General features: G+C 41.4%; 2 protein-coding genes across 4 annotated transcripts in view; both read left to right on the top strand.

The window, feature by feature from the left end:
- LOC108141142 (neuroligin-4, X-linked) overlaps positions 1 to 8,974 on the top strand; it is a 49,137-nt gene extending 40,163 nt beyond the window's left edge. For all 3 annotated transcript variants that reach the window (XM_041709295.1, XM_041709293.1, XM_041709294.1), the window contains 3 exons: positions 4,236 to 4,387; positions 5,081 to 5,196; positions 6,140 to 8,974. In XM_041709295.1, the coding sequence (XP_041565229.1) occupies positions 4,236 to 4,387; positions 5,081 to 5,196; positions 6,140 to 8,148 (2,277 nt within the window). In that variant the 3' untranslated portion in view covers positions 8,149 to 8,974. The remainder of the gene's footprint in view (positions 1 to 4,235; positions 4,388 to 5,080; positions 5,197 to 6,139) is intronic.
- Positions 8,975 to 20,111: 11,137 nt separating this feature from the next.
- Positions 20,112 to 24,211, top strand: LOC108140993 (solute carrier family 25 member 40). Its single transcript, XM_017264068.2, has 2 exons — positions 20,112 to 20,877; positions 23,431 to 24,211. The coding sequence occupies exons 1-2, from the start codon at positions 20,207 to 20,209 to the stop codon at positions 24,101 to 24,103; spliced, it is 1,344 nt and encodes a 447-aa protein (XP_017119557.1). The 5' UTR covers positions 20,112 to 20,206; the 3' UTR covers positions 24,104 to 24,211.
- The last annotated feature ends 268 nt before the right edge of the window (positions 24,212 to 24,479 follow it).

Below are 24,479 nucleotides of genomic sequence, written 5' to 3'. Positions count from 1 at the left end.
GTGTTTTTGGTACTATTTTTCTCCCTGTGCAGATAGAAATGGAGGAATCCAAAACAAAAACATCGCCAGACAAGTTTCGCTAAGCAGACGGCATCCTTTTGACTTAGGGGTCATTTGAGTCCGAGAGGGGGTCACTTTCGAGGGGCGGGAAAGAGGTCCGGCTATGGTTATGGCTCTCTGTGTCCTTGTTCCTCCGACTCGGTTAGGTTGCCGGTTTTTATGGCTTTGTCATGCTTATGGATTTGTTACTGATTGCCTCGCAGAGATAGCTTTGTGCTGCCATGAAGCTGTCGTGGCCTCGGACCTCCGCTACTCTACAGTTAAATGGGCATATTGATTTGTAATTAAGATGATTGGATTGATAGGCAAATGGGGAAGGCTAAAAGCCTGGAAGAAGTAAACATTTCCAAGGAAATCCTTTCATCTTCGCGCTGTACTCCCCTTGGTAAGGGTCCTCAGAGCTTCGCCTTTGCCTTCCTAGAAAATTAAAGAAAGCCGTTGGCAGAACCAAAATTGCTCAGCAGACGGAGGAAAAACTTCCACAAACAACCATACAGAAATAATGAATTTGAAAACAACTCAAACAGGGATACAAAACAAAAGAGACACAATCCCCCCGCCAAGCGTAAAGTTATTATTTGGTATTATGTTTTTGGCAACTCTTAGCCTTGCGCTAAGCGAATTTTTATGGCCGCAATTGCGAAGCACTTGGCCATAAAACAAACTGCAACTGCAAATAGATGAACCGCTCGGGAACAGGGTCTTTTGTATGCGACAACAGCTTGCGGCAAGCGGGGTGCAACAACTTTTTAATAGCCCGCAATTAAAGTATGAAAATAAGTCTGACATATGGCCAACGGTTGCCATCGCCTGAAAGTGGCCAAATCACACAAAAGAACATGTTTATGCCCCCTGATATATGGCCGGATTCGCATTGGTTGCGAATAAATTGCGAGAATAAAATTCACTTAAATATTTCGTGCTGCTCGGTCGGCCCTTAACATGAAATGCGGATCCCAAGGATATTCGGGCATGCCTACAAATTATCGCTGGCTGTCGCCAACGCAACCTACTCTTTTTCCTTTTCTTTTCTTTTCTTTTCTATTCTTTTATTTTCTGCTATTTTCTGTTATTTTCTGTTTGGGGGACCAGTCTGGCAAACAGTCAGACAACTTAAGGCCCACACAACGCACAACATTCCGGCTTTTATTGTGTTTGTACCAACATCTTCATGGCCAAAGCCCAGAGAACTCGACTGGATGCGAATGAAATTTGTGCATAAACTGCGCTTCTGCACTCCATCTCGAGCATCAGCCACTCACTCACTTGGACCACGCCCACTCAGAAGACTCCGCTCCCCCCGCCCCCGCCCCCGCCCCCATTGTCCCAGCTGCTTTGACTATCTGCCTTGGGCCGCGGGCTTATTGTGAAACTTTTTGGCACATGTCTTGTCTGTCTTGTTTGCCTCGGCCTCAAAACGGGCCAAAAGAGACTACTTACGTACTTGGCTTGAAGTGTCCGGCCATTCCACTGAGATGAAGAAGCGCCTCAGGGCGATTGTTAAAAATAGCGAAAATTATGCCGAGCGTAGATGATTCCGGCCAAGTGGGAAATGTGCTTAAAGTAAGGCCTAATAGATTTAATCCCAGAAACAGCCAAATAAAGTTACAAGATTTAAATTAGGTTGAACATACAAATGTATTAGTAAGTTTTCCTTTTAAAGCTCAACATTCAGGGTTTACTTTGGAAAAACAAGGAAGAACCGTGTCATCCGTATAACGTTATTTAGTTCTTAAATGTCTAGGAATTTTTCTTAAAACAATTTATCCACCATTATTGAATTCAAACCCCAAGACAGTACGCAAAAAGCGCACGCAAATAAACAACATGGGAATTGGATTAAATTGCTGCTTTGGAGATTTTTCCATTCTTCTTTTCTAATTTCCCAAGCTGAGCAATAAACTCAGCGAGCCGAAAACTTTGGCAAAACAAGTTCCAATTTATTTAGGCATAATCGAGGGAAAAGAGATGAAAACGGCATCGGCTTGAGGACAGTTTAATAAGTTTTCCATATTAAATTTGGCATTTTCCCCAGTGCTGGTGCGCACACACAGACCCACGTAGACAAACGTCATTATCATCGCATTCTAAACGCGGTCAGCATGCCAAGAATTTCCGCAAAAGCCCCACAAATAAAAAACATTTGAAGTATGTCCCGTCTGGTCGCCTTCTTTTTTCTTGCGAAAGTTTTTTTCGTCGACTATTTGGGCATTTTCCCCTCCCCCCCCTCGCACTTTCTCCCACTGATAAGAATGCGAAATGGCTGGGGAAGGAAGGGAAATTTATGAAAATAAATAAAAATGACGAAACTAAAGTTTTTATTTCGGTGCGTGGTTGAAAGTTTGCGACCGTAGTCCGCAAAAAGGTTTCTGCGACTCGAGTGTTTGGCAAATGCTGAAAAACGTGCTTAATGTACACAGCATTCTCTTTGCCAGATTGTGTAGTGAGGGAAAATATTTAATTACCGCCACACAAAAATACCAAATTAAAGATGCTTGGTCTCGTCGCCCTCCTGCGAAGTCCAATAAAATTATAGAAAGATGAGGGCAAATCGTGCGGTATGGAATTTGCACCACCTGGCAAATTGCCTTAGGCTTCAAATCCTTAGTCGCACCGTAAAGCGTTTTGCCTAAGCCAATTCGGTGAAAATATTTTTGGAAATTTTACACGCTGCGAGTGCCATTAACTCCATTAGGTTTATTACGACAAATGGCGCTAAGTCAAATTGTTGCTTCCGCTGCCGTGGGCACAAAAGCAGGCATCTCTAGAGTGGGCAAACGGAGGAGCATAAATTACGAAAGTTACGCATTTATTCCAAATTGAATTTCCGCCTCCGCTCCGGTAATTTTTATTTGCAACTTTAAAGCAAGAAACGTTGGCCAATGACGATTATTTGTTGCAGGAAGTGCCCACGTTTCGGTCAATGGAATAAATACATAAATTATTTCGGCAAATTTATGAACATGTCTTAATTATGCAGTCGTAGCGGGGACTTATCATATACTGATTGAACAGAATTTAAACGGAAGGTTTAGGTTTTTAGTCAGCATTTGCCGTATAATGTATACTTTTGGGAAATTTATATTTTCCGCTGGTAAAAATATAAAAATATTTACCGACAGCCAGCACTCCATTTGATTGATTTAACCATATTCCTCAGTCCACATTCCCGAAATGTCAACAAAATTGTAACCGCTAAAGTAAACATACGCCAGTGTGCTGCATCAATTCGAAGCTGGAATCATAAAAACCTTTAAGATTCGCTTTGATTTTGTTATGGGGTCATCGAACCGTATATTTATGACAGAATGCCCAACGAAAAGCTTAGACTAAGCCCGTCCTTCAATGGCGAAATTGAATTCCTTTTGCCCGTTTCATCAAATTCTCATACAATTGCAGCAGGAAAATCAAAAGCGAAATTCATCATTCATAAATGCCATAAAAGATTTCAGCGGCGCAGAGGACGTCGCCCAAAGACGAAAAGCACAGTCGCCAGCTCCGGGACAGTGCCATTTTGATGTGCTCAGACAGAAATGCCTTGTGACTTTGTTACATTTTTCATGGCAACAATAAAAACTTGGCTTTATTACCTACTTACATTCAGCGACTCCCTCCGGCGGTGCCATTCTGGTGCTGGACAGACTCCTGTCTTCGGCTAGCTAAATATTTATGCAGCCCGTCTAAGAAGATTGATGCCGGTTGCTCACAATGGCCAAAAAGAGCCGTTAAAATACTGCTGAAAACATTTCACACCCGATCTCCGACCGACCGAGCTCCAACCGCATTAAGTTTTGGCCGGAGGTATATAAACTTTAGGACGAAGGTTGAAAACACTGCGAGCCAAGCATTTAATCCATAAATCACAGTCCCCGCAAGGTCGCTCCCAATAAAATCTTTGTAGTGGACACTCCTGTATACTTTACTTCATTTAAGATGCTTTGTATCCCGAATGAGTTTTATCTTTTTTTTTTCACAGCGCTATCAATTGATTGGGCAAAGTTTGTTGTAATCTTTTTGATAAGTTTGTTCTGAATGAAACCCCTTTTATTACCTACCCTTGTGTCTTCTTATAGTTCCCCTGCCCCCTTTAACAGTCTGCGCTTTAGAGAATTCCCCCACCGACTTGATTTACTGACACTGCTGCACTATGGTATATATATATATTTCACTTACAGCTACCGCATAGCATTATGGGCGAGGAACTGGCGTTCATCTTCGGGGCTCCTTTGGCCACCGCAGGTCCTTTTCCCAGCGGCAACTACACGGTGCAGGAAAAGCTGCTTTCCGAGGCGGTAATGGCATACTGGACGAATTTCGTAAAGACCGGGTGAGTACTGGTTGCCGGACTTGCAGGCCAAGAAGCGGATGTGAAAAGTGCATTTGGAGAAAGTTAGCAGGAGTTTTTGGGCTGCGAAAGTGGGCGGACGAAAGTGGGGGCGGGCCATCAACATCAACACGAAGAGTCACAGCTCTGCATGCAAATGCGGATGCGGATGCGGATGAGGATGCAGTGTGGGATATTCATGAGTTTTGGAATGGCTACGACTGGTGGCTTTGGTTTTGGTTTTGGATTTGGTTTGGCATTGGCTTTGCCTTCGACTGCGGCACGTTTTGCAATCTGCAACGCTTGGACAGCGAAATGAATAGAATTTTTACTGCCGCTTTTATTATTATTCCACAGCAGCCGGGTTGTGTGGCGGCACATGCAAATATTATTAGTTCAAGTGGACGCCGCTCTGGGATGAAAATAAAGGCTGCAAAAAAAAAAAAATGGAAATGGGTGTGGCAATCAAAACTGAAATCAGAGATCGTTAGCAGGACGATTTGGCATGTGGCTGCGGTAGGGTGTGGCTATTGGCCATAAGGCCATAACCATGTCGTTTGAATGAGCAAATGAAGGGCCGGATTATGTCGATAAAATGAGATTCTTTTTTGTGGGCAAGCGGGGGCCTTAGTGTGCACTGGGCGATAGGACATCCGTTGGCTCAAATCCTCATCGGCTGCCTCGATGTTTTTCCAGCAATCCGAAAGCACCGTGGAAGGGCGTCTTCCTCAACTCACATGCCCTCGAGTGGGATCGCTACGATCTGGACTGGCCGGAATTCAATAGGAGGGCTCAGGCATACCTGAATATCGGTGAGTGATTGACAATTGAGAGCATGATTTCTGAAAGTACTTGTTACATTATAATCTCGCGGCTTAAAAAAATCGATATTTTTATAACCTTCCAGAGGGTATTATAAGTCAGAAGTTTGCAACGCAGTGAACAAGACATTTTAGACCCTATAAGGTATATATATTCTTGATCAGCATCACTTGGTCGATCCGTTCGTTCGTTTGTCCGTTCGTCCGTATTGGTTTAATATTTTGCACTTAGTAATAGTTTAATTGTTCACAATTTCGCTTTTAATTTTATTAAAATTAAAATTAAAAAAACGAAACATTTATAACATCAAATCCGAATATATTATTTATTAATTCATTCATCTTTCAAAATGGAATTGTCATATAACGATTCGCCATGGTGTCTGCGATAGTATCGATGGTGGGTCCAAACCATCGACGTTTGCAAAATTGTTCGACCACCGATAGTATCGATAGTGTTTTCGATTGTTTTACCAACCCTTCTTTACAGATAATATATATTCATATATATTACAACAAGAAAGGAAGAAAACTTCGGCAAGCCGAGGTTCGTATACCCTTGCAGCTTAAATTATGATTTACTTGCATATATGCTTAAAAGCATTATAGCTATGATGATTTTAAGCTTAATTATTCGATAGTTCCTATGACAGCGATGCAATATACTTTTCCGATTTTAATAAAATTAAATGTGTAATTCTGAATATATACTTTATAGTGTCGGAGATGTGTCCTTCACTGCGTTGCAAACTTCTGACTGAAATTATAATACCCTCTGCAAGGGTATGAAAAAGGATGAGTTCTATTTAAGAAGACGTTTTAACATAAATCTGGCTTAAAGAGTGTGCCTTATTGTTTGCAACTAGCCATTGCCAGATTATTTGTGCATGAATGTCATAACTCAAAACTTTTCATTTTCCCTTCTTGTATGCAGGAATCCCGCCCACGGTGGGCTACAAATACCGTCAGCTGTACATGAACTTCTGGAACAAGGAGCTGCCCGACGAACTGAACCAGATTGCGGCCATTCAGGAGCAGCTGCACGGTCCCGGTCAGGAGGTGATTGCGGGGCACATGAGCAAGTACGGACCCAGGGAGCACGGGGCGGAGGATCCCGTGCGGACCTTGAAGCTGCTCCTCCAGGAGCCCAGTCTGGCTGGTCCGCCCCGGAGTGGCGAGTCCACGGAAGCGGCGGCGGAGAACATGTACAACGCACCGCCCACCTTCGGGCATGTGCACAAAGTGCCGGGTGGCAGTGAGTCCGAGTCCGAGTCCGACGCGGCCACCTCCGCCAGTATTCCGCAAGAGGCCGGGGAGGAGCGGCAGCAGGTGCCGCCGGAGACGGTGGCCAGGTCGGAGGCCACGATGCAGCTGCTGATCGCCTTGATTGCCATCATCATAGTCCTCAACCTGCTGATCTACGGCACCTTTCTGCTGCGCCAGCGGCGTCGGCGGGCCAAGGCCCTGCCCTTTCCCGCCCCCAAGCTGGGCGGGACCATCCTCAGCTACGACGGGGCCAACGACGAGGAGCTCAAGCGCTGCAGCAAGTCGCGCGACGGGGACGACAGCTTCGCCTTGGAGCTGTCCAGGAAGTCGAACACCTACGAGGCCATCAAAACGGGCCAGAGGTCGCTCAGCTGCTCCACGGTGGACACCCACACCAAGGTCTGTGAGTGGATGTCGGGCCAGGAGGCCCTGGCCCCCAAGTCGGGCAGTTTCACCCCGGCCACGCCCCCTCCCCCGCCGGTGCACTCAGACGGCAGGCTGATCATATGCCGGGACATTGAGGTGGCCGACGCGGCGCTGCTTATCCCGCAGCACATGCACGAGCCGCAGCACTACGAGATGCTGTTGCAGCGGCAGCACTCGGCACTCACCGAACCCAGCGAGGATACCTTGGAGCAGCAGCAGGAGCAGCAGTATCCGTACCCACTGAGGGATCGCCCGCACTGCCACTCCGATCCGGTGGACATGATCCTGGCGGCCGACGAGCAGGTGACCAGCTTCGTGCATGCCGACGACGTGGACATCAATGTGACGAGCAGGCAGGACTCGGATGGCATGGAGGTCGTCCCGCTGACGGCTGCCCAGCAGCTGGAGCTCCTGCGACTGCGCAACTACCCCAAGGTTCTGCCCACGGAGCAGGACCTGGTGGACAGCAGCTGCAAGCGCAACTCCCTGCCGCCGCAGAGCCTCAGCGCTCCGCTGCCGCCGCCGCGCACCATCAGCCACACATTGGGCAGGAGGCGGCGGGATAGCAGCAATGTGACCACTTCACCACTGCAGCTGGCCAGGGACGAGGATGAGCCCTTGAAGGAGCCCCAGATCTCGCAGAATACCCTCATCGTGGGCCCCATTGTGCCCAAGTCGCCGGCCTCCAGTCTGAAGCGAGCGAAGCGAGTGCCGGCGTCGCTCGGCGGATCCTTTCAGTCCTTCGAGTCGGTGCCCCCCGCCCACGAGACCACGCCCCCTCAGGGCACCGAGCGCACCGAGTGCATTTACGCCATCAAGGCAAGTCCTGCGCTCGCCAGCTGGTCAGCGCCCAACGGGGACCTCTACGCGCAGCCCCTGAAGTCGCCATCGCGCACCTCGCTCATACCCAGGCCGACCAAGCAGGCGGACAGCCTGCCTCCAGGGGATCCTCCAGGGGATCCTCTTGGGGGGCCTCTTGGGGAGCCACTAGCAGCACCGGCTCCGGCCAGCCGCATTCCTCAGTTGCAACGGCAGGCCTCCGGCCGGGATTTGCCAACGACAATGGCCACCGAAGGCATTGAAAATCCCCCTGGATGCCAGCAGCGAACCGACTCCACAATATCATCGGGCTCCTCGGCATCCAATGCCTCGTCCTTCTCCTCCTCCTCGTCCTCGTCCACTGGAACCGTGCGTACGGAGCTGCAGCAGTTCCAGCCGCCGCCCGGCAGAAGTATTACGACCAATATATAGAAACTCCGGGGAGCGGCGGCTGCCAAGAAGTCCTTCAGGACATCCCGCCGAGGACGCAATGCGGCAACAGACAGCTGGCTGCCAGAGCTGGTTTCCTTTGGTCGGAATTTTATGGGGTCTGCGTAGATTTAATAATACATTTTGGTGTAAAGTTTATCTCTTGACTTGGTTAGAGCTCCGACTGGCGGCTTTCTGGCTTTGCTGCGAGCAAAGTTTCTGCCGGCGTAAATTAGTTAAGAAAATTGCAGTGGAGGTTTCCCAGGAGATTGCAGCTAAGGTTCGCCATATCGATGTAAGCAGCGAATGGCGTAGGGAAAACTAATTTTCCGGAGAATATTGGCTAGAGTCGCTTTAGCGAGTTGCTTGTAACTGTTTGCAAAACATATTAAGTAGTTGAAACGTTTGGTAACTTAAAATAAAATATATTTTATATTTGTGAAACTTTTAGCTCAGTAATGCATAGGGTTTGTATATAAAACGAAAAGAGTAATAATATGTAAGCTATAGTTTTTCTGGCAACACAAATATAAGCAAAACGAAGGGAAAATGGCCACAAGTTTCTCCTTCTTTGTAAGCTAATCAAAGAATTCTAATATAAGAAACAGTATTTACAAACATCTATAAATTTATGACAATTATTAAAGCAAAATATTAAAATATTTTAAGGAAATCGGATTATGGTTATCGAATTGTACCGAAGTCCCAGTGTCAAGTATTATAAGATACAAATTATGTTCTTTGTATTTCAAATTAGGTTAACCATATGCTAACACATACACATGTACTCGAAAATATAGTGAAATAGAAAATCAAACGATGAAAGCAACTTGCATGTGGCTGATTTTACATTTATTCCCATGACAACCGACAGCAGAAATGGCTACAGCTGAAATTGGCAATAAGAATGCCTTGAATTTCGCCACTCGCTCCCCAGAAGTTGTGTCAACTATTGTTGCCGCCAATTTACCAAACAAATGCTACTTACGAACATTTTTTCTCCTCTTTTATGGTTCGGCTTCTGTTTTCTTTATCTTTTTGTTGCCAATACTCTCGGGGCAAAGCAATTTCGCACTGCCGCTAACTTAATTTGCCACAACGTTTTGCCATTTGTATCACTTGTACAAAATAGAACACCTTCTATGATTTCCTTTTTGGTATACAAATTATTCATAAGCATTATGATGGATATACGGTTTTAGAAAATACGTTTGTTTACTTAAGCTAGTTTCAATGTTTTCCATTTTTTTTAAACTTCTTTCAATATAACTATTGATAGTTCTTTTTAAAACGTTTTTTAATTACAATATTCTTCTACAAAATGTAATGTAATGGTAATTCTTACTTATGGAGTAACAAAGTTTATTTTACAATTGAAAAATATTTATGGGGTATATAAAAAACGTTTTTAAGTCCATTGACTGTGTATTTTCAACAAGGAAGAGATTTGCACCCACAGTATTGATGTTAGGAAAAGTTATTGACCTGAATACAGTATATATTAGTTTTAATTACCTTGCCAATCTCGGAAAATTTTTGTAATTAAACATTTATTTTAGAAGTTCGAAATAAATTAAAATCAATTTTTTTTTTTAATTTCGCGACTTCTAGCCATTTCTATGTAATTTTTTCTGAGTGTATATAAGAGGACTACACTCAGCAGGGAGATGGAGTCTGAGTAGAAATCAGTTCAAATGTCAACATTTCTGTTGCTACACATATTTCAAATATTTGGCGTTTCGAGCATAGTTGTTAACTCTTCTCCACTTGCCTGAACTCGGATCTCCTCCCGGCCAGGACATCAAAGTTGTCGTTGCCCTCGACACCGGAGAATAGTTGTGCGTTGTGTTGCTAAGCTTAGGGCCATATCCTGCAGGATTTACTGCCTCGGCAGAAAAGTTTTTTCGACGGCTTTATGCCTTACTCCCTTTGTGGCGCATTTGGTTTGTTTTTTTTTTTTCTTCTGTGATGTTTTTTGGTTTTGTGCTGCGAATTGAGTTATTGTGTCGTTTCTGACTGGCCTCTTATGCAAATGGTTTTGCCTTCGAGTTGTTTTCCTTTCTTTTCACGCAGGTTACGCACAAAGTTTGCCACGAGCTACGGAGAAAATGAAAATCTCCGTCATAAGCAGGACGAACAGAAACGTTTTTCCCCCTCAGCGCTCTTGAAATTTTGTAATTATATTGCTCGACCCAATTGATTGTTCTTGCGTTTCCATTTTGGATTCATTTTGGCCTCTCGTTTGCGCATATTTGTTGGCACTAATTTAGTTGGCAAAAAGTTCGTTAATTATGAGAAAATACCCTGTCGGAGCCAACTAATTGGGCAGCACAAAGCCTTGCAAAAACAGATTAATCAGAGTCGTTCGATCAAACTGAAGCACATAAATTGATATAATAAAGGTCTGGAGAACCGGACACGCTGTGGAATGTGTTGACATTTGTTTTCTGCTCGAAAGGAAACATGAAGCTGGTTTTCACCAGTTTTCCATCTGTTTTCCGGGCCCGTCTATCAGACTGCTCTGGCCAGTTTTTCGTAATTTTCCTTTGGCGTTTCCTTGCTCGAGTTTATTCTTTCGCCCATGTATCGCTGTTGTTTTCTTTCGCCAAGAGAAATTCCTTCTGACCAGTCCTTGAGTTTGTACAGTGAAGTGCAAAGTGTATGAAATGGTACTTGAAGTGAATAAACTCGGCCCAACTTTTGTGGCGAGTTGTAAAGTGCTAAATGGAAGTTTTTAGTTTGATATGCTTGTAATAGAATTCCTGCAAGACACATTGGCAATTGAAAGACAACAAATCTGCTGTCTATTCTTAATCAATTCGGCAAACGTTAAAAACACTTCTACCCCATTAAATATGAAGCATTCGAATCAATTTAGTAAATTCTTTCTCCTGCCTCGGATACCCCGTTTTGAATAATTCATAAACAACCATGAAAAACCACAGAAACCGAATAGTTTGCTCTTGCAAATCAAAGTTCCCAGGCAACACAGCCGCAAGCAAAACAGCAGAAAAGAAATAAGAGAAATTAAATTCCCAAAGCAGATTTTCCCCAGCACTACGGTATTTGCTGACAACCACAAATTAGAGCAACTCAAGAGTATATTAAAGTCAAATATGTATAGGGAGTTCTAGTCGTAAATAACGAGAATGTGGGGACAAGTGCTGGGTGGAACTTTCTGGAGACGGGGAACGATTCATGCATTAATACTAGTACGGGGTTCTGGTCTCTGATTTGATTTACTGTTCGGGGACTTTTCTCTAGTTTCTGCTTAAATGGAGGAGGCAAAAAGGACGAAGGATGTACTGTAAACTAAGCAAGCGAAATGCAAAGTAGCGTCTGGAAGGCCGCAAGGAAATCCAAATACTAGGATGTAAGTTGGATTTAAGTTGGATACGAAACGGAAACACGCATTAAATTTAAATTTGATACGAAACGGATCACTATTTGCATATTTAATCTTTTTTAATTGAAGCTAATTGAGAGCGACATGACTAACATAATATGCATATGGTATACAGCGGTTTTAAATTGCCAAGATTTTTCGATTGTAATTAAGCAGCTTAAGTGCTTCATTACTAATTAATGCACTTTGTTATTGTTACTGTTATACCTACTATTAATTATATATTTAACCATAGAATTTGCCACATAGCGAGCAGTCGCTAGTCGTCGATTCACCAGCCCCGAACAATAAACTGGTTAAACATTCCACAACAATGAGAATGCGAACAAACGGGTCCCAAACGGCAAAGTGAATGCAAACAGAAGCAGAAACAGCGACAACAAATAAACAAATATGCAAATTATGTTTCGTTATTTTCTTCCTTTTTTATACATGTCACTTGTTTGACTTTATAATGAAAATTTAAATAATATAATAGGTGCCAGATTACACAATACCATGCGGACATGAACAATAGTAAATCATTCAAGGGCCAACAATTAATGTCGTTTAGTGGAAAGAAAACGTTTAAATTCTACAAAATAAAACTATGGTCCTATCCAATAAAATTAATAGAAATCGTTTTAGTTGTTCTCTGGAATCTATTAGTATATTCTTTTTATACATACACAAATCTTCTTTTTTTTCCTAGAACAATTTGACGGTAAATATTTTTATAAAACGCCATTTTCTAAGCAAACCAAAAATGTTTAGTTAATTGAATTTGGTGAATAGACAACTGAAAACAGCAACAGGAAGATGAACAACAAAAGTCATTAAGGACATCAAGTGCATAAACGGATTTGCTGGTTGATAATTTCGGGCTACGGAAACTAAATGTAATTTTGCGGTCGAATTTGTACACGAGTGCGCATGTGTTAAATGCAAATTAAACGCATCGAAAACCTCAATGAATATAAATTTGCAAGTGAACAGACATCGCCTAGCATGGGGCAAAATAATAATAATATAAATATTTTTAATTAAATACTTTTTTTGTGGCATTTTCCCTCTGTTCTCTTATTTATACACATTTCTAGTAGAGTTATCGGCTATATTGTGTTCGTTGAAAATGATGTAAAATGTAGAAGTTTCTGACCCTTTAAAGTACATAAATACTTGATCAGAATCAATAGCCGAGTTGATCTAGTTGATCGGCAGATGGCGTCAACTAAGAACCAATTGTTTTCTGGGGAAATATGTATAATTTTATTTAAATTCGTTAGCTAGTTGATGGGTATTTAAAAGTCGGAGTACTCGACCTTAGCGTTCCCTCTTGTTATTTAATTAGTCCTCTCCGATGCTTACTTGTTTGTTCTGCGGTTGAGAGTTCAATGGAACATAAAATTTCGATGGCCCAAAATAAAATTCAGCAATTGATTTAAATTGGTCAAGTGCAAGAGACCAACATCAAAGCATAAGAGTCCTTCGCTGTAAACCTATTAAAATGTGTTAATGAGTTTTGCATAGTGATTTTATTTAAGTGTATTCTTTTATTTGCAAGTGTGGTGTAGACGAATTAGCAAATGAGCACTTGGCAAGAAAAACCGACTGTTTTGTCTATCACCAACACAATGAAATGAATAAAATTGTGCGCATATATTAAATATTCTTCTATCTGCAGAAACACATTGCAAAACTCGTGTATGTAAACAAGTGTCCCATTTGCATTTACATCTTTCCTGGTTTTCCCTTTATTAAATTTATAAATTTGATCCAGGAGAGCTGTTGTTGTTGTTGAGTCAGGATCTTTGGCAAGTCAGCACGCACAAACCAAAAAATTCCCCTTCGCAGGAACACTAACGCCCACATGGACACTCACACGTAGGAGATTTATGGGGGAGCGCATTTTATTTATATACATATATTTTATGACTTTTGTGGTTTTCATATTTTGCTCTCTCGCTTTTCCTTTATCATACATTTTTTCCTTGCAAAATGAAAGCAAAACTGAAATTACTGGGAAAAGCACAGTGAGGACTGCAGGAAAACTGTGCTTATGATCCTTTTAAAGTAAATAAAATTGTTGAAGAGCGCAGGAAACTTTCAAGAACGTGACTTGGACCAGTTTACTGTGGGCGAAATGGTCAATACAGCGTGGACTTTATTCAACTTTAAAACTTTGGAGAGTCCAAACTACTTTTGAATGATCTTAAAAAAATGTTTATATAAATAAACTTACTTTCAATTACTTTGAAAGATGTCCAATATATGCAAAAAAATATAATAATATTCACAATGCTTAGTTGGTTTCTCGAAAAACATATATTGAAGCAATTTTAAATTAAAAATACAAAATAAATAAAATGTAAGGTTGCGAAATCAAACGAACTTTGTTTTAAATAAATTCTAGGTATTTCAAAAGTTCTCATAAGGTAATTAATCAAAGTGCTTTAAAAGTTTTTATTCTCCAATTATGATCTTAGGAAAAAAAGAAAGAATTCCCCGACTATAAGATACCCGTTACTCAGCCTACTTCAACATAAGTATTTCCCCTACTTAAACTAAGTATTCCTCCTACAAAACAACCTCCTACAACTAGCCAAAACTAGAAGATAAGTTTGTGTAACACCCCCACCTCCCGCTAGCAGTTCTTTGGTTCTTCATCTCTACTGCAGCGATTACCGGCAGAGCAGCAGCCAAGCAGCAGCCAAGCAGCGGCAGAGGCGCGGCAGAGCGGCGGCAGAGGACGTCATATCCTATAGAATATAATAATATAAATATATGACCGAAACACATACACAGAATCCAACACATACGGTCTTACATGAGTCAGAGTGACAGAACATACTTTCACGATTTGTGTGACAAGAATATATATACTTAATGGGGTCGGAAACGCTTCTTCTTCTACCTTCTACCTGTTACTTATATTTCAACGAATGGAATATACTCTTTTGCTCTACGAGAACGGGGATAAAAAACGAACGCCTAACTGTGTTTGTCACTGTGTCATCTCGGGAGAATGTATGGATTTATACAAACAAATTCTAAAATGTAGGTATTTTTTAGATTCGGAAGTGTTTTGTTATCGATAGTTATTGAGCGAAAAAACATATAAGGCTTAATAACTGGATTTTACTATATCTCACTTTACTTGTTGGCGTGGTCACATCCTGCGTAGGCATAACTAGAATCTGGTTGTCAAGTTCAATATTTCTGAACTTTAAAGTTTCCAAGATCTCGATGTTAATTCGGAAAGACTTTCAGACAGACGGTCAGACGGACATGACCAGATTGACTCTGCTATTGATCCTGTTTAGAATACTTTTTAGAAGTTTATATAATTAATACCATTTGACATTGACATTTATTTACTTTACGACTTAGTCATAGGACCGAATTAGTTTATGTATTTAAAAGCGACACAGATGCTTACCATATAGTAGGTGTGTCAAATATGGGCCAACGGAATAAGGCCCATTACAATTTAAAAATCCACATTTCAAATCTAAAGGATCCTTACTCAAGTATTTTTTTTAATCTTTTGCTTTTACAAATATGCACTTATTGATATAGATGCATCAGAATGGATTCAGCTGCCAAAGCATTTGTAAAAAACCAAATAACTTGTTATGAAACAATACCAAACACTGATAATGTTAAAACTTTATTTATGTCAGCTATTTTGTCTGTTACTGCTACTGTAGATTGGGACGTGTGGGTCGCTCAAGCATAGCCATGAATTGTTCGTGCTGCCATACATTGAGTGGCAATTAACCCCCATGATGTTGCGCTTCGGTTGCATGTGGCGGCTGGCGGCATGTGGCGGCATCAGGGTGTTAATGCGCCAAGTCACTCCATTCGCATTGGCAAGCCACTGGGTTTTTATTGTTGCCTACTTTGCAGGGCCGCGTTCTCTTGGCGTTTAATTTGCTTATTACCAGCTTGCGCAGACAAAGCGGCCATTGTCGCGCTCGTTGTCGCCATCGTTGCCCCACTTTCGTTCAAGTTTGTTGCAATTTGCAATTTGGGTCGTTGTCTGCCCAGCCCCCTTGCCACGCCCCCAGTCCGCTGCCACACATTTGTCGCTAATTTGGCGAGGAAGTCTTTGGCTTCCTTCCACGCACTCCGTCCCATTTTCGCTCGCAAGAGCCACCCTCCGCGTAATTGTTTGGCACCAATTGTTTTAAATGCTCGTCGAGAGTTCACAAATTGCTTCGCAGACGCCGCAGCCAGTTAACTGCGCTGAGTGCACTTACACTCGGCTGTCAAAAGTTTAACCGGAGTCCAATTATCTTCATAAAAGTCTTTCAAAACATAAAAATGCCATAGCAGAAGCACAGAACCATGTCTAATATTTAAGGCTCTTGACTTTCGTTTCTGCTTGTTATAATTTATACAGATACCTATTGTACAATATGTTCGTTTCAATTTTTAGCCCAGTTCAAATTATACAAATTTATGCTATTTCAAAATCACTGCACAATTTAATACTTAGTTTGTTAATGTTGATGAATATTTTATGGATGAATAGAGGAACATGGGCACAGTCGAAAAAGCCATGTAGTTTATAAGACTAAACTGTTTTTAAGTTCTACGAACATACTTTTTTGATAGGGTAATGGTTTTCTTTCACAACTACTGTTTTGATTTTCTTAAAATCGGATACCGACATCATAAAGCTGCCATATGTTCGAAACATTTAGCGGAAAATCAACAAAGCTTCACTGTTGTTTTACATATAAGCATTAAAATCATAACATATGTTATTTTGTAAAATACAATGTTTGGCTTTCCAAAGTTTATTTCCCTTCTTAATTTTGTAATTAATTGTGATTTTTTAAGTGACTAGTACATGAAATTTTATGACTTGTCTTGCATCGTTAGGATGTGGTTAACAATAAGAAATAATAAGAAATAATAATTAAGTCCAAACATAAACATTTTTGCAAGAAGCAATACCAACAGGAACGACTTTTCAAATCTGAGGTAGGTATGAAATGTAAGCGCAATTAAAACACTCAAATTCAAAATAGAAAGTATATTTTTCGATTGCCGAAACACATACCACCTAAACTTAATAAATTTCTTAAATTCGAAGGAAGCATCTTCCTGATATCACAGACCTGCAATAGAAGCGATCAAAATATATATCAGAAAGTCGACTTTATTATTTGTAACGATGCTAATAAGGCCTTATAAACATCGACTTGCCGTATATTTGTTAATTTCGTCGGGAAACGTATTTTGAAACGAAAAACTATTTCAATTGAAGTTTTGGAAACGGACAACTTTGATTTATTTTTGCTAAATGAATTTGCTGCATAGTGTTGAGTCCTATCGAATGCGTAGCTGCAAGAAATTGCACATGTTTTTATTATAAACAAAGAGCATGCCTGCGTGTGTGTGGGTTGTTGGCTTGAACTTTTCCCGCTTTCAAGTCGAAATCGATGCCCATCAATATTCAATATGTTGCTTTTACTGGCGCCACGCCCACATGGGAAGGGTGGCGGGGAGCCGCAAGAAGTAGCAAACCCAATCATGCAGCGCAGCCATCGCCATCTGATGTTTGCTTTACGTAATGGAATTGTGCGGTGAATGCCGCGTGCCACATTTTCCCGTGTCTTTCCCGCGCTTTCCCTCTTTCTTTTCTTTTCTTTTCTTCTCCTTTTTTTTGGCCTTTGTGACTTTCGGTATCTGTGAATTTTCCTTGGCCCGCCATATGTCGAATCCAACCATCCACCCATCGAAGCCCTTTCAATTGCTTTTACCGGCGCTCGTCAGCATTCCTTTGCTGTTTACCCTAGACTTTAATTAAATAAGGATATGCATAAGAACTGGCAGCAGTTAATGGAAAACTCACCGCCCTAAGCTGATTATAATTATTATCTGCTCGGCGCAGATGCTGCCGATAGACAATATTGAGTGCAAATGTTTCTCTAATTTCAATCGACAAGTCATTTGTCTGGGTAGTTGATTAACAACCGAAATTCCTTATTAAAACAGCATGCTAATGGCAAATTGAAGGCCTAACGAGTTCACTTCGTTTGGCCTTTGTGTGCAGTTTTATTTATCGATTCGGAGCGAAGTATGAGTATTGCGCATACGCCGTGTTGTGCAACAAAGCAAACACGTGCTCATATTAGCAGCCAGCTAAGTGCTGTTATTCTACAGTTTTACACCACAATTACCAGCTTCCACCCACGGGCAACGTGTCAAAATCGACACCAGCACATGCTGCCCCCTCGACCCACCCTTCGCCAGCACCAAACGCCCCTGGAACATCCTTGCCCCGGATTACACCGTTCTACGTGTCCTGGGACAACCGCGTACGTGTCGAATTCCAAATAGCAACGCCAGTCATAACTGTAAGACAATGTCTGCATGTGATGTGATGACGGGTACGTTGTCACGCAGCTGAATGGTATTCCGGGAGGGGAAATTGGGCGGGGTTGGACGTGAGGTGATGCAAAGCAGCGCTAGTTAGTATGTCATATGCATGTTGGCATATTTCGCTGGAGACCTACCTTCAGGTCCGCCCGCCTACCCGCCCATTGTCTCCCCTTCAAGTAGCATACTCTTACTGGGGATATAGTAACTTGAACAGGTGACTACCTCATGCTGTTTTGCAGCCCATATATTCCCTCAATTTTTGGCCAACCTTTTTGCCATGTTTAGGGGGGGATTCCTTTTCTTTGGCCTTCAATCATTACGTCAAAACGTAAGCCTTGCTTTTTTTTAAGTTTTTGTGTTTATTTTTTTTTTTATTTTTGGTTTGGTGTGTTTATTAAATCGAGTTTATTGTTTTAATGCTAAAAAGTAACGGAAGAGACAAAAAATTTGTATTAATAAATCACGAGTGTTTATGTGAATTTTCTGGCGTTTTTTCAGATATTTCGTGTGATTAAATTATTCAACATTTTTTATTCTTTCTATATTTTGCTAGTTTATTATTCAAGTTTATACATTATAATTTACAACAGCCGTTTCAAGAATTCGTACTGGTGACCGAAGCTAGAAAAAAGCCTCCCGAAAATTTAGGTTAAGCGTCAAAAAACGAAAAAACTTTGTTCTTCGTAATTAAATTACTTTTTAAAGTAGAAAGTAAGCTTATGTCTATATGAACGACTCACTAAAAATTATTAAAATTGTTGTTCTAAAAAAGTTAACTTAATAATTTGTTTGTTGCTCTGAATTGTCGTGTTAAATTTATTATCAAGAGCATTTCTTCTTGTAGCTAACCATTTATTTTCGGTTTTCGTGTTGGCCTTGCAACACAGTTGTGTCGAAACAAAATCATATTAGGGAAACATTCTGGCAACCACAGCATCCTTCCTCCACTTACAGCAAGTGTTTTATCGTGTTTTCAGCAGCGCTTCAAGCTCCTATTCTTTATGTTTTTCTTGTCTTAGGCTTGGCCATGCTCCCACTAAAAAAGAAGTGTAAAAAGACTAGACCGCCTCAAGAAAAAAAAAACATATTAAACTTAAAATAACATGAACTCTGCTTAAAAACAAACACATAATTCAAAAGCTTCAGCCACCACCATTTGAAGCAATGCTCTGCAAAAGTGCAAGTTAGGAAGGATAAAATTTGACGAGTGTTAAGTGATAGGTCTTCCTAGAAAATAATTCAGCTAGAAGGGTACAAAGCAATGTATGATATTCAAATTTATACTCTAGCAGAGGGTATTCTAATTTCAGTCAGAAGTTTGCAAGGCAGTGAAGGAGACATGTCAGATCCTATAAAGTATTATTAATTCTATGGGAGCTATATGATATAGTCGTCCGATTTTGATGAAATTTAAACCACAATTTTAAAATATTTAACCAATAATATATGTCTAACAACTAAAACAAGAAAGAAAGCAAACTTCGGCAAGCCGAAGTTCATATACCCTTGCAGCTATTGCAATGTTTTTGAAAACATTGAAATTATGATTTACTTGCGTATATGTTGAAAAACATTGAAGCTATGATGATTTGCAGCTCAATTATTTGATAGTTATTTTATATATTTTAATTATTTCTATGGGAGCTATATGATATAGTCGTCCGATTTTAATGAAATTTAAACCGTAATGCTGAAATATTTTACCATTACTATATGTCGAAGAACTAAACAAAAAATTAAAAAACAGCAAAGTCATAATTTTTTTTCATTTATTTTCCGATTGTTCCTATGGTAGCTATATGCTATAATCGTCCGATCCGGCTCGTTCCGACTTATATACTCCTGCAATAGAAAGACAACTTTTGGAAAAGTTTCATGCAGATAGCTTTAAAACTGAGAGACTAATTCTTTTTAAAGTCTGTTGGACATAATAATGGATAAATAGATCAGAATTACTCTTTACCATTGGAACGATCGAATAACTGAGCCGAAAATCATTAAAGCTTCAATGTTTTCGAACATATAATTCAAAATTTAGATTTTGTTAAAATTATTTACTGTTTGTAAAAGCTGTATAGCTATATAAACCTCGACTTGCCGAAAGTTGCTCTCTTTATAGTTATTCCTCATTTTTGGGCCGTCTGTAAAGTTCCACCGAAAACGTCACATTTTTCGGATCTCCCTTCAATGTGAAATTAAACAATGTAAATTTATAAATGCTACTTCAAAACCAGATCGACTTCCAACTGTTTAAGCTCAGCAGACGCAGCTGCCACTGCCATGTCGAAGGAAGACAGCGGCGCATCCAGCGCGGAGGCGAATCCTGCCGAGTCGGAGATGGCGATGGGTCGCGGACCGCGCCTGATCCCGCAGCGGAGGAGGTCCTTGGGCGACGGCGAGTGCGGTGGCACCGGTGGCAGTGGAGTCGGTAGTAGCGCCGCTGGCGACAGCGAGCCCAGGTCCGAAAGGAGCGCCCGTGAAGCGACGGTGCCGCATTCGGCGCACCGGAAAGTCCTGAGCGATCCGCGCTTCCGGATCCGACCGCTGCAGCAGGTGATCTCGGCCTGTGCCGGGGCCATGATCACGGCCTGCTTCATGACGCCGCTGGACGTGATCAAGACCCGGATGCAGTCGCAGCAGTCGCCGGCGCACAAGTGCTTCTTCTACTCGAACGGCTTGATGGACCACCTCTTCTCAAGCGGTCAGAGTGGCCCCGCCGAGGGCAGTCGCCGGCCGAGGCCTCAGTTCTCCAGCACCTGGGATGCCCTGATGAAGATCAGCCGGTATGAGGGACTGGGCGCCCTGTGGTCCGGCCTGGGACCCACTCTCGTATCCGCCCTGCCCTCCACGATCATTTACTTCGTGGCCTACGAACAGTTCAAGGCCAAGTACCTCCAGATGTACGAGCGCCATCTGAACAGGAGTCCGAAGTCCCGGCAGCTGGACCTCAGGTAGGTCCAATCACCGGGAAGCATTTCATATTAAACACCCCTTGAACTTGCTGTCTTAAGCATGTAAGCACATCTGGCCAATCAACAGGCAACATAGATTAACACAAACGACCTTTAAAGCTACGGGACCATTTTCCTACTGTAGCCAAAAGTTTGGGGAAATTAAAGTATATACATTTATAAGGGATATTAGAGAGTCGAGAAGACATGGACAGGAATACCATTAGCATATAATGACTAACAACATTTTCCTCTGCGTCCTTACTGACCTTGTTGAAACAAGGCCTTACAAAAGTTAATTCGTGATTGAAGAAACAGTGTTGTGGACAGAATAAAGTTGTCTTTTTCCCATCGTGAAATGGTGCATTATGAATTCCCTTCCCATGGCCAAATTTTTAGAAAGGAATATAAATTGAACTTTTTGCGTGACCATTTCACAAACAAATAGATCCCTATAGTTCCGTAACCAGCTTTTTCGTCTGTTTTAGCTACATCTGGGTATTCTTTAAGCCCAAAAGAGTCACTCCAAGGGCTCCGTTCCAAGTCGATTAAAGACATTTAAAGTGAATCCGCAAGCGATGCTGCACATTCCGTAAATAACTGTCATCATTATGGCTTTATGTTACACCTTAGGTGCTAGTTTGTATAGAAACGGACAGACGTTCTAACTATACCAAATTCTCTAGTCATCCTGTATGTAATAGTTTATGGGGTTCGAATATAATATTTCATTCACTGCCGTTGCAAACTTCTGACTAAAATTGTAGTACCCACTGCAAGGGCTGATGTTAGGTTGGGTTAAGTATGGCTGGGGTTGGAGGGACAAGGGCCCCTTGTTATGCCGTGTAATCTCTAAAAGGTATTTCCCTAACCTCGTAAAAAATTGTCTTCTCGAACCATTCGGTGTGATGCTTAAACCGTGTAAGGTTGTCTAGTTAAATGTCCGGAAGGTTGGGTAAAGTGTAGCTACTCAGATGTTTGAATCTTTTATGGTTGTGCGCTGGGCACAGACACAGGAAGTGTTCTAAACTGTAGCAAAAAAAATTCTTTTTTAAAAATTAGAAAAACATTGCCTATTCTCTTGTGTTATGTCATGTCTTTTTTGTAATTATTAGGATTAGGAAGGCATACCCCAGTTTCTACTTTAAAAATACGCATTCTAATGGTTAGTAAGGGTGCTTGTCGTGTTGATTTAAGAATATTTCAATATTTCAAATACTGGCTAAAATTATTGAATTAAATCGACTAAGTAATCCTTACATGTTAAAGGGATTAGCTTGTTGATATAGATGTTAAACCTCAACAAAATACATTTGTTCGCTTTAAATTTAATTTAAGTTAAAAGTGTGCAGCACAGTAATGGATTTATATCTATAGTCTATCTGTTTTAAGGGAGTATTCTGGTCTAGAAGTCTGAATTTTAAGTACTTTTTCAATTAAGATAAAAAATATAAGAAAAACGTTTTTAGTATACAATTTTTTATATAAAATAAAAAGTTTAAAACCCCAATATTCATCGAGATACATTCTTGTAGGGTGGGGTCTTCAAAAAATAGCCTTTTTAGAGATCGGAAATAAAATCAAACAAATTCTTTCAAAAGAAAAAATGAAAAATATCAAAACGTCATAGACTTAAAAACAAAAGATTTATACAACCAATTTTTTCGACCATTATAAATATTTTAAAAATACTTATAATTAAAATCTGTTCAATTTCGAGGTAGACGCGATAGGGTAAGGTATAAACAAGTTTTATACCAAATTTCAAAGGGATCGATTCAGTAGAACTTGAAATATCATGTCAACCACTTCAAAGATAGTAGTTTCAAAAAAAAGCGTTTAGAATTTAGGAAACTATTTTAATGGATTGGACGCCACGTCACAAAATTGGCTGTGTTTCCGAAAATAATTCATATTTTGAAAATCCTTTAGGATCATATTTTTAAAAGTCGAAACTTTCAAAATGTTAAAAAAAAAATGATTATTTCCAATTTATAGATCAGAAGCTATCGGCTTGAAATTTTATCAAAAGTTGCCTTTCTATTGCAGGTAGTATACAAGTCGGAATGAGCCGGATCGGACGACAATATCATATAGCTCCAATGGAACAATTGGGAAAAGCAATGAAGAAAAATTAAAGCTTTGCTATTGTTTTTTTTTAATTTTATAGTTCTTTGATATTTTGTAGTGGTTTATTATTTAGGAATATATGAATATATGGGTTTAAGTATGATCAAAATCGGCAGACAATATCATATAGCTCTCATAAGAAGAATCGGAATATTAAACAAAATAAATGAAAAAGAGTTGTAACATCTCTAATTTTTTGTAATTATTTATATATATATATAAATTGTTTAATAATCAGAATTGCTCTTTTAATTTGATATAAATCAGAAAACGGTATCATATAGCTGCCAAAAGAACGATCGATACTTATATAATTCGAAATAACTGCAAGGGTATATAAACTTTGGCTTGCCAAAGTTTGTTTCCATTTTTGTTAACCAAAACTTACATACTTTTATCGCCTTAACCTTTTGCCTTTCTTAGGGACACCAAGATGAGCTTGCCTCTGGTGATTCCCATGATGTCAGGGGTCACGGCCCGCATCTGTGCAGTCACGGTGGTGAGTCCCATCGAGCTGGTGAGAACCAAGATGCAGGCCCAGCGCCAGACCTACGCCCAGATGCTGCAGTTCGTCCGGAATGTGGTTGCCCTGCAGGGAGTGTGGGGACTGTGGCGCGGTCTACGGCCCACGATCCTCCGAGACGTGCCCTTCTCGGGGATTTACTGGCCCATCTACGAGTACCTCAAGCAGCAACTGGGCCACAGCTCGCAGCCCTCATTTAGTCTGAGTTTTCTGGCTGGCGTACTGGCGGGCTCGGTGGCCGCCCTCGTGACCACTCCCTTCGACGTGGTCAAGACCCACGAACAGATCGAGTTTGGCGAAAGGGTCATCTTCACGGACTCACCCGCCAGGGACTTCGGCAAGAAGTCCACCTACAGCCGACTGACGGCCATCTACAGGTTGCACGGAGTGAGGGGACTCTTCGCCGGATGCGGACCTCGGCTCTTGAAGGTGGCCCCTGCCTGCGCCATCATGATCTCCACCTTCGAGTACAGCAAGTCCTTCTTCTTCTACTACAACGTGAGGCACCACAACGAGGCCCTACTGTTGACCAACCCGAATGCCACGCTGGTCGACGAGGACGACATTGAGTAGGCGGATGCCGGATGGCAAATGGCGGATGGGGACCGAGTAGAGCCTGCTGCCTTTTGTAAATAAATATGTAGAGCCCGAGCTGGCGGGCGAATTCAATATCCCAATTAAGCTGCGCGACGCACTGCGAGTTACGTCAATGGGGCGTTGGTCGGGAAGGCAATTTGCATTTTCGCAGCTTAAAGACCCCGGTTGCCTGTTGCTCCGAGTTTCCCGCTCTGCGAGTTGACTTTTAATGGAATATTCATTCATTTACATTAACTGCAAGTGGAGCGAGCGCAAAGGGAAATTAAACAGAATTGCCAAAGGTAAACCGGCTTAAGAGCTGCAACTAACCGGGGCACAACTGTGCTCGCTTTTCCCGCCACACGCCGCCTTC

Source organism: Drosophila elegans, unplaced genomic scaffold, assembly GCF_018152505.1.
Source record: "Drosophila elegans isolate 14027-0461.03 unplaced genomic scaffold, ASM1815250v1 contig_476, whole genome shotgun sequence".
Taxonomy (NCBI): Eukaryota; Metazoa; Arthropoda; class Insecta; order Diptera; family Drosophilidae; genus Drosophila; species Drosophila elegans.
Note: the sequence above shows the minus strand (reverse complement) of the source record. Positions and strands in the feature narration are given on the sequence as shown.

Excerpts from the sequence above, each read along its gene's own strand:
- LOC108140993 (XM_017264068.2), top strand. The coding sequence starts at position 20,207 with ATGTCGAAGGAAGACAGCGGCGCATCCAGCGCGGAGGCGAATCCTGCC. Across the intron at positions 20,878-23,430 it reads TCCCGGCAGCTGGACCTCAG|GGACACCAAGATGAGCTTGC; the intron begins GTAGGTCCAATC and ends TGCCTTTCTTAG.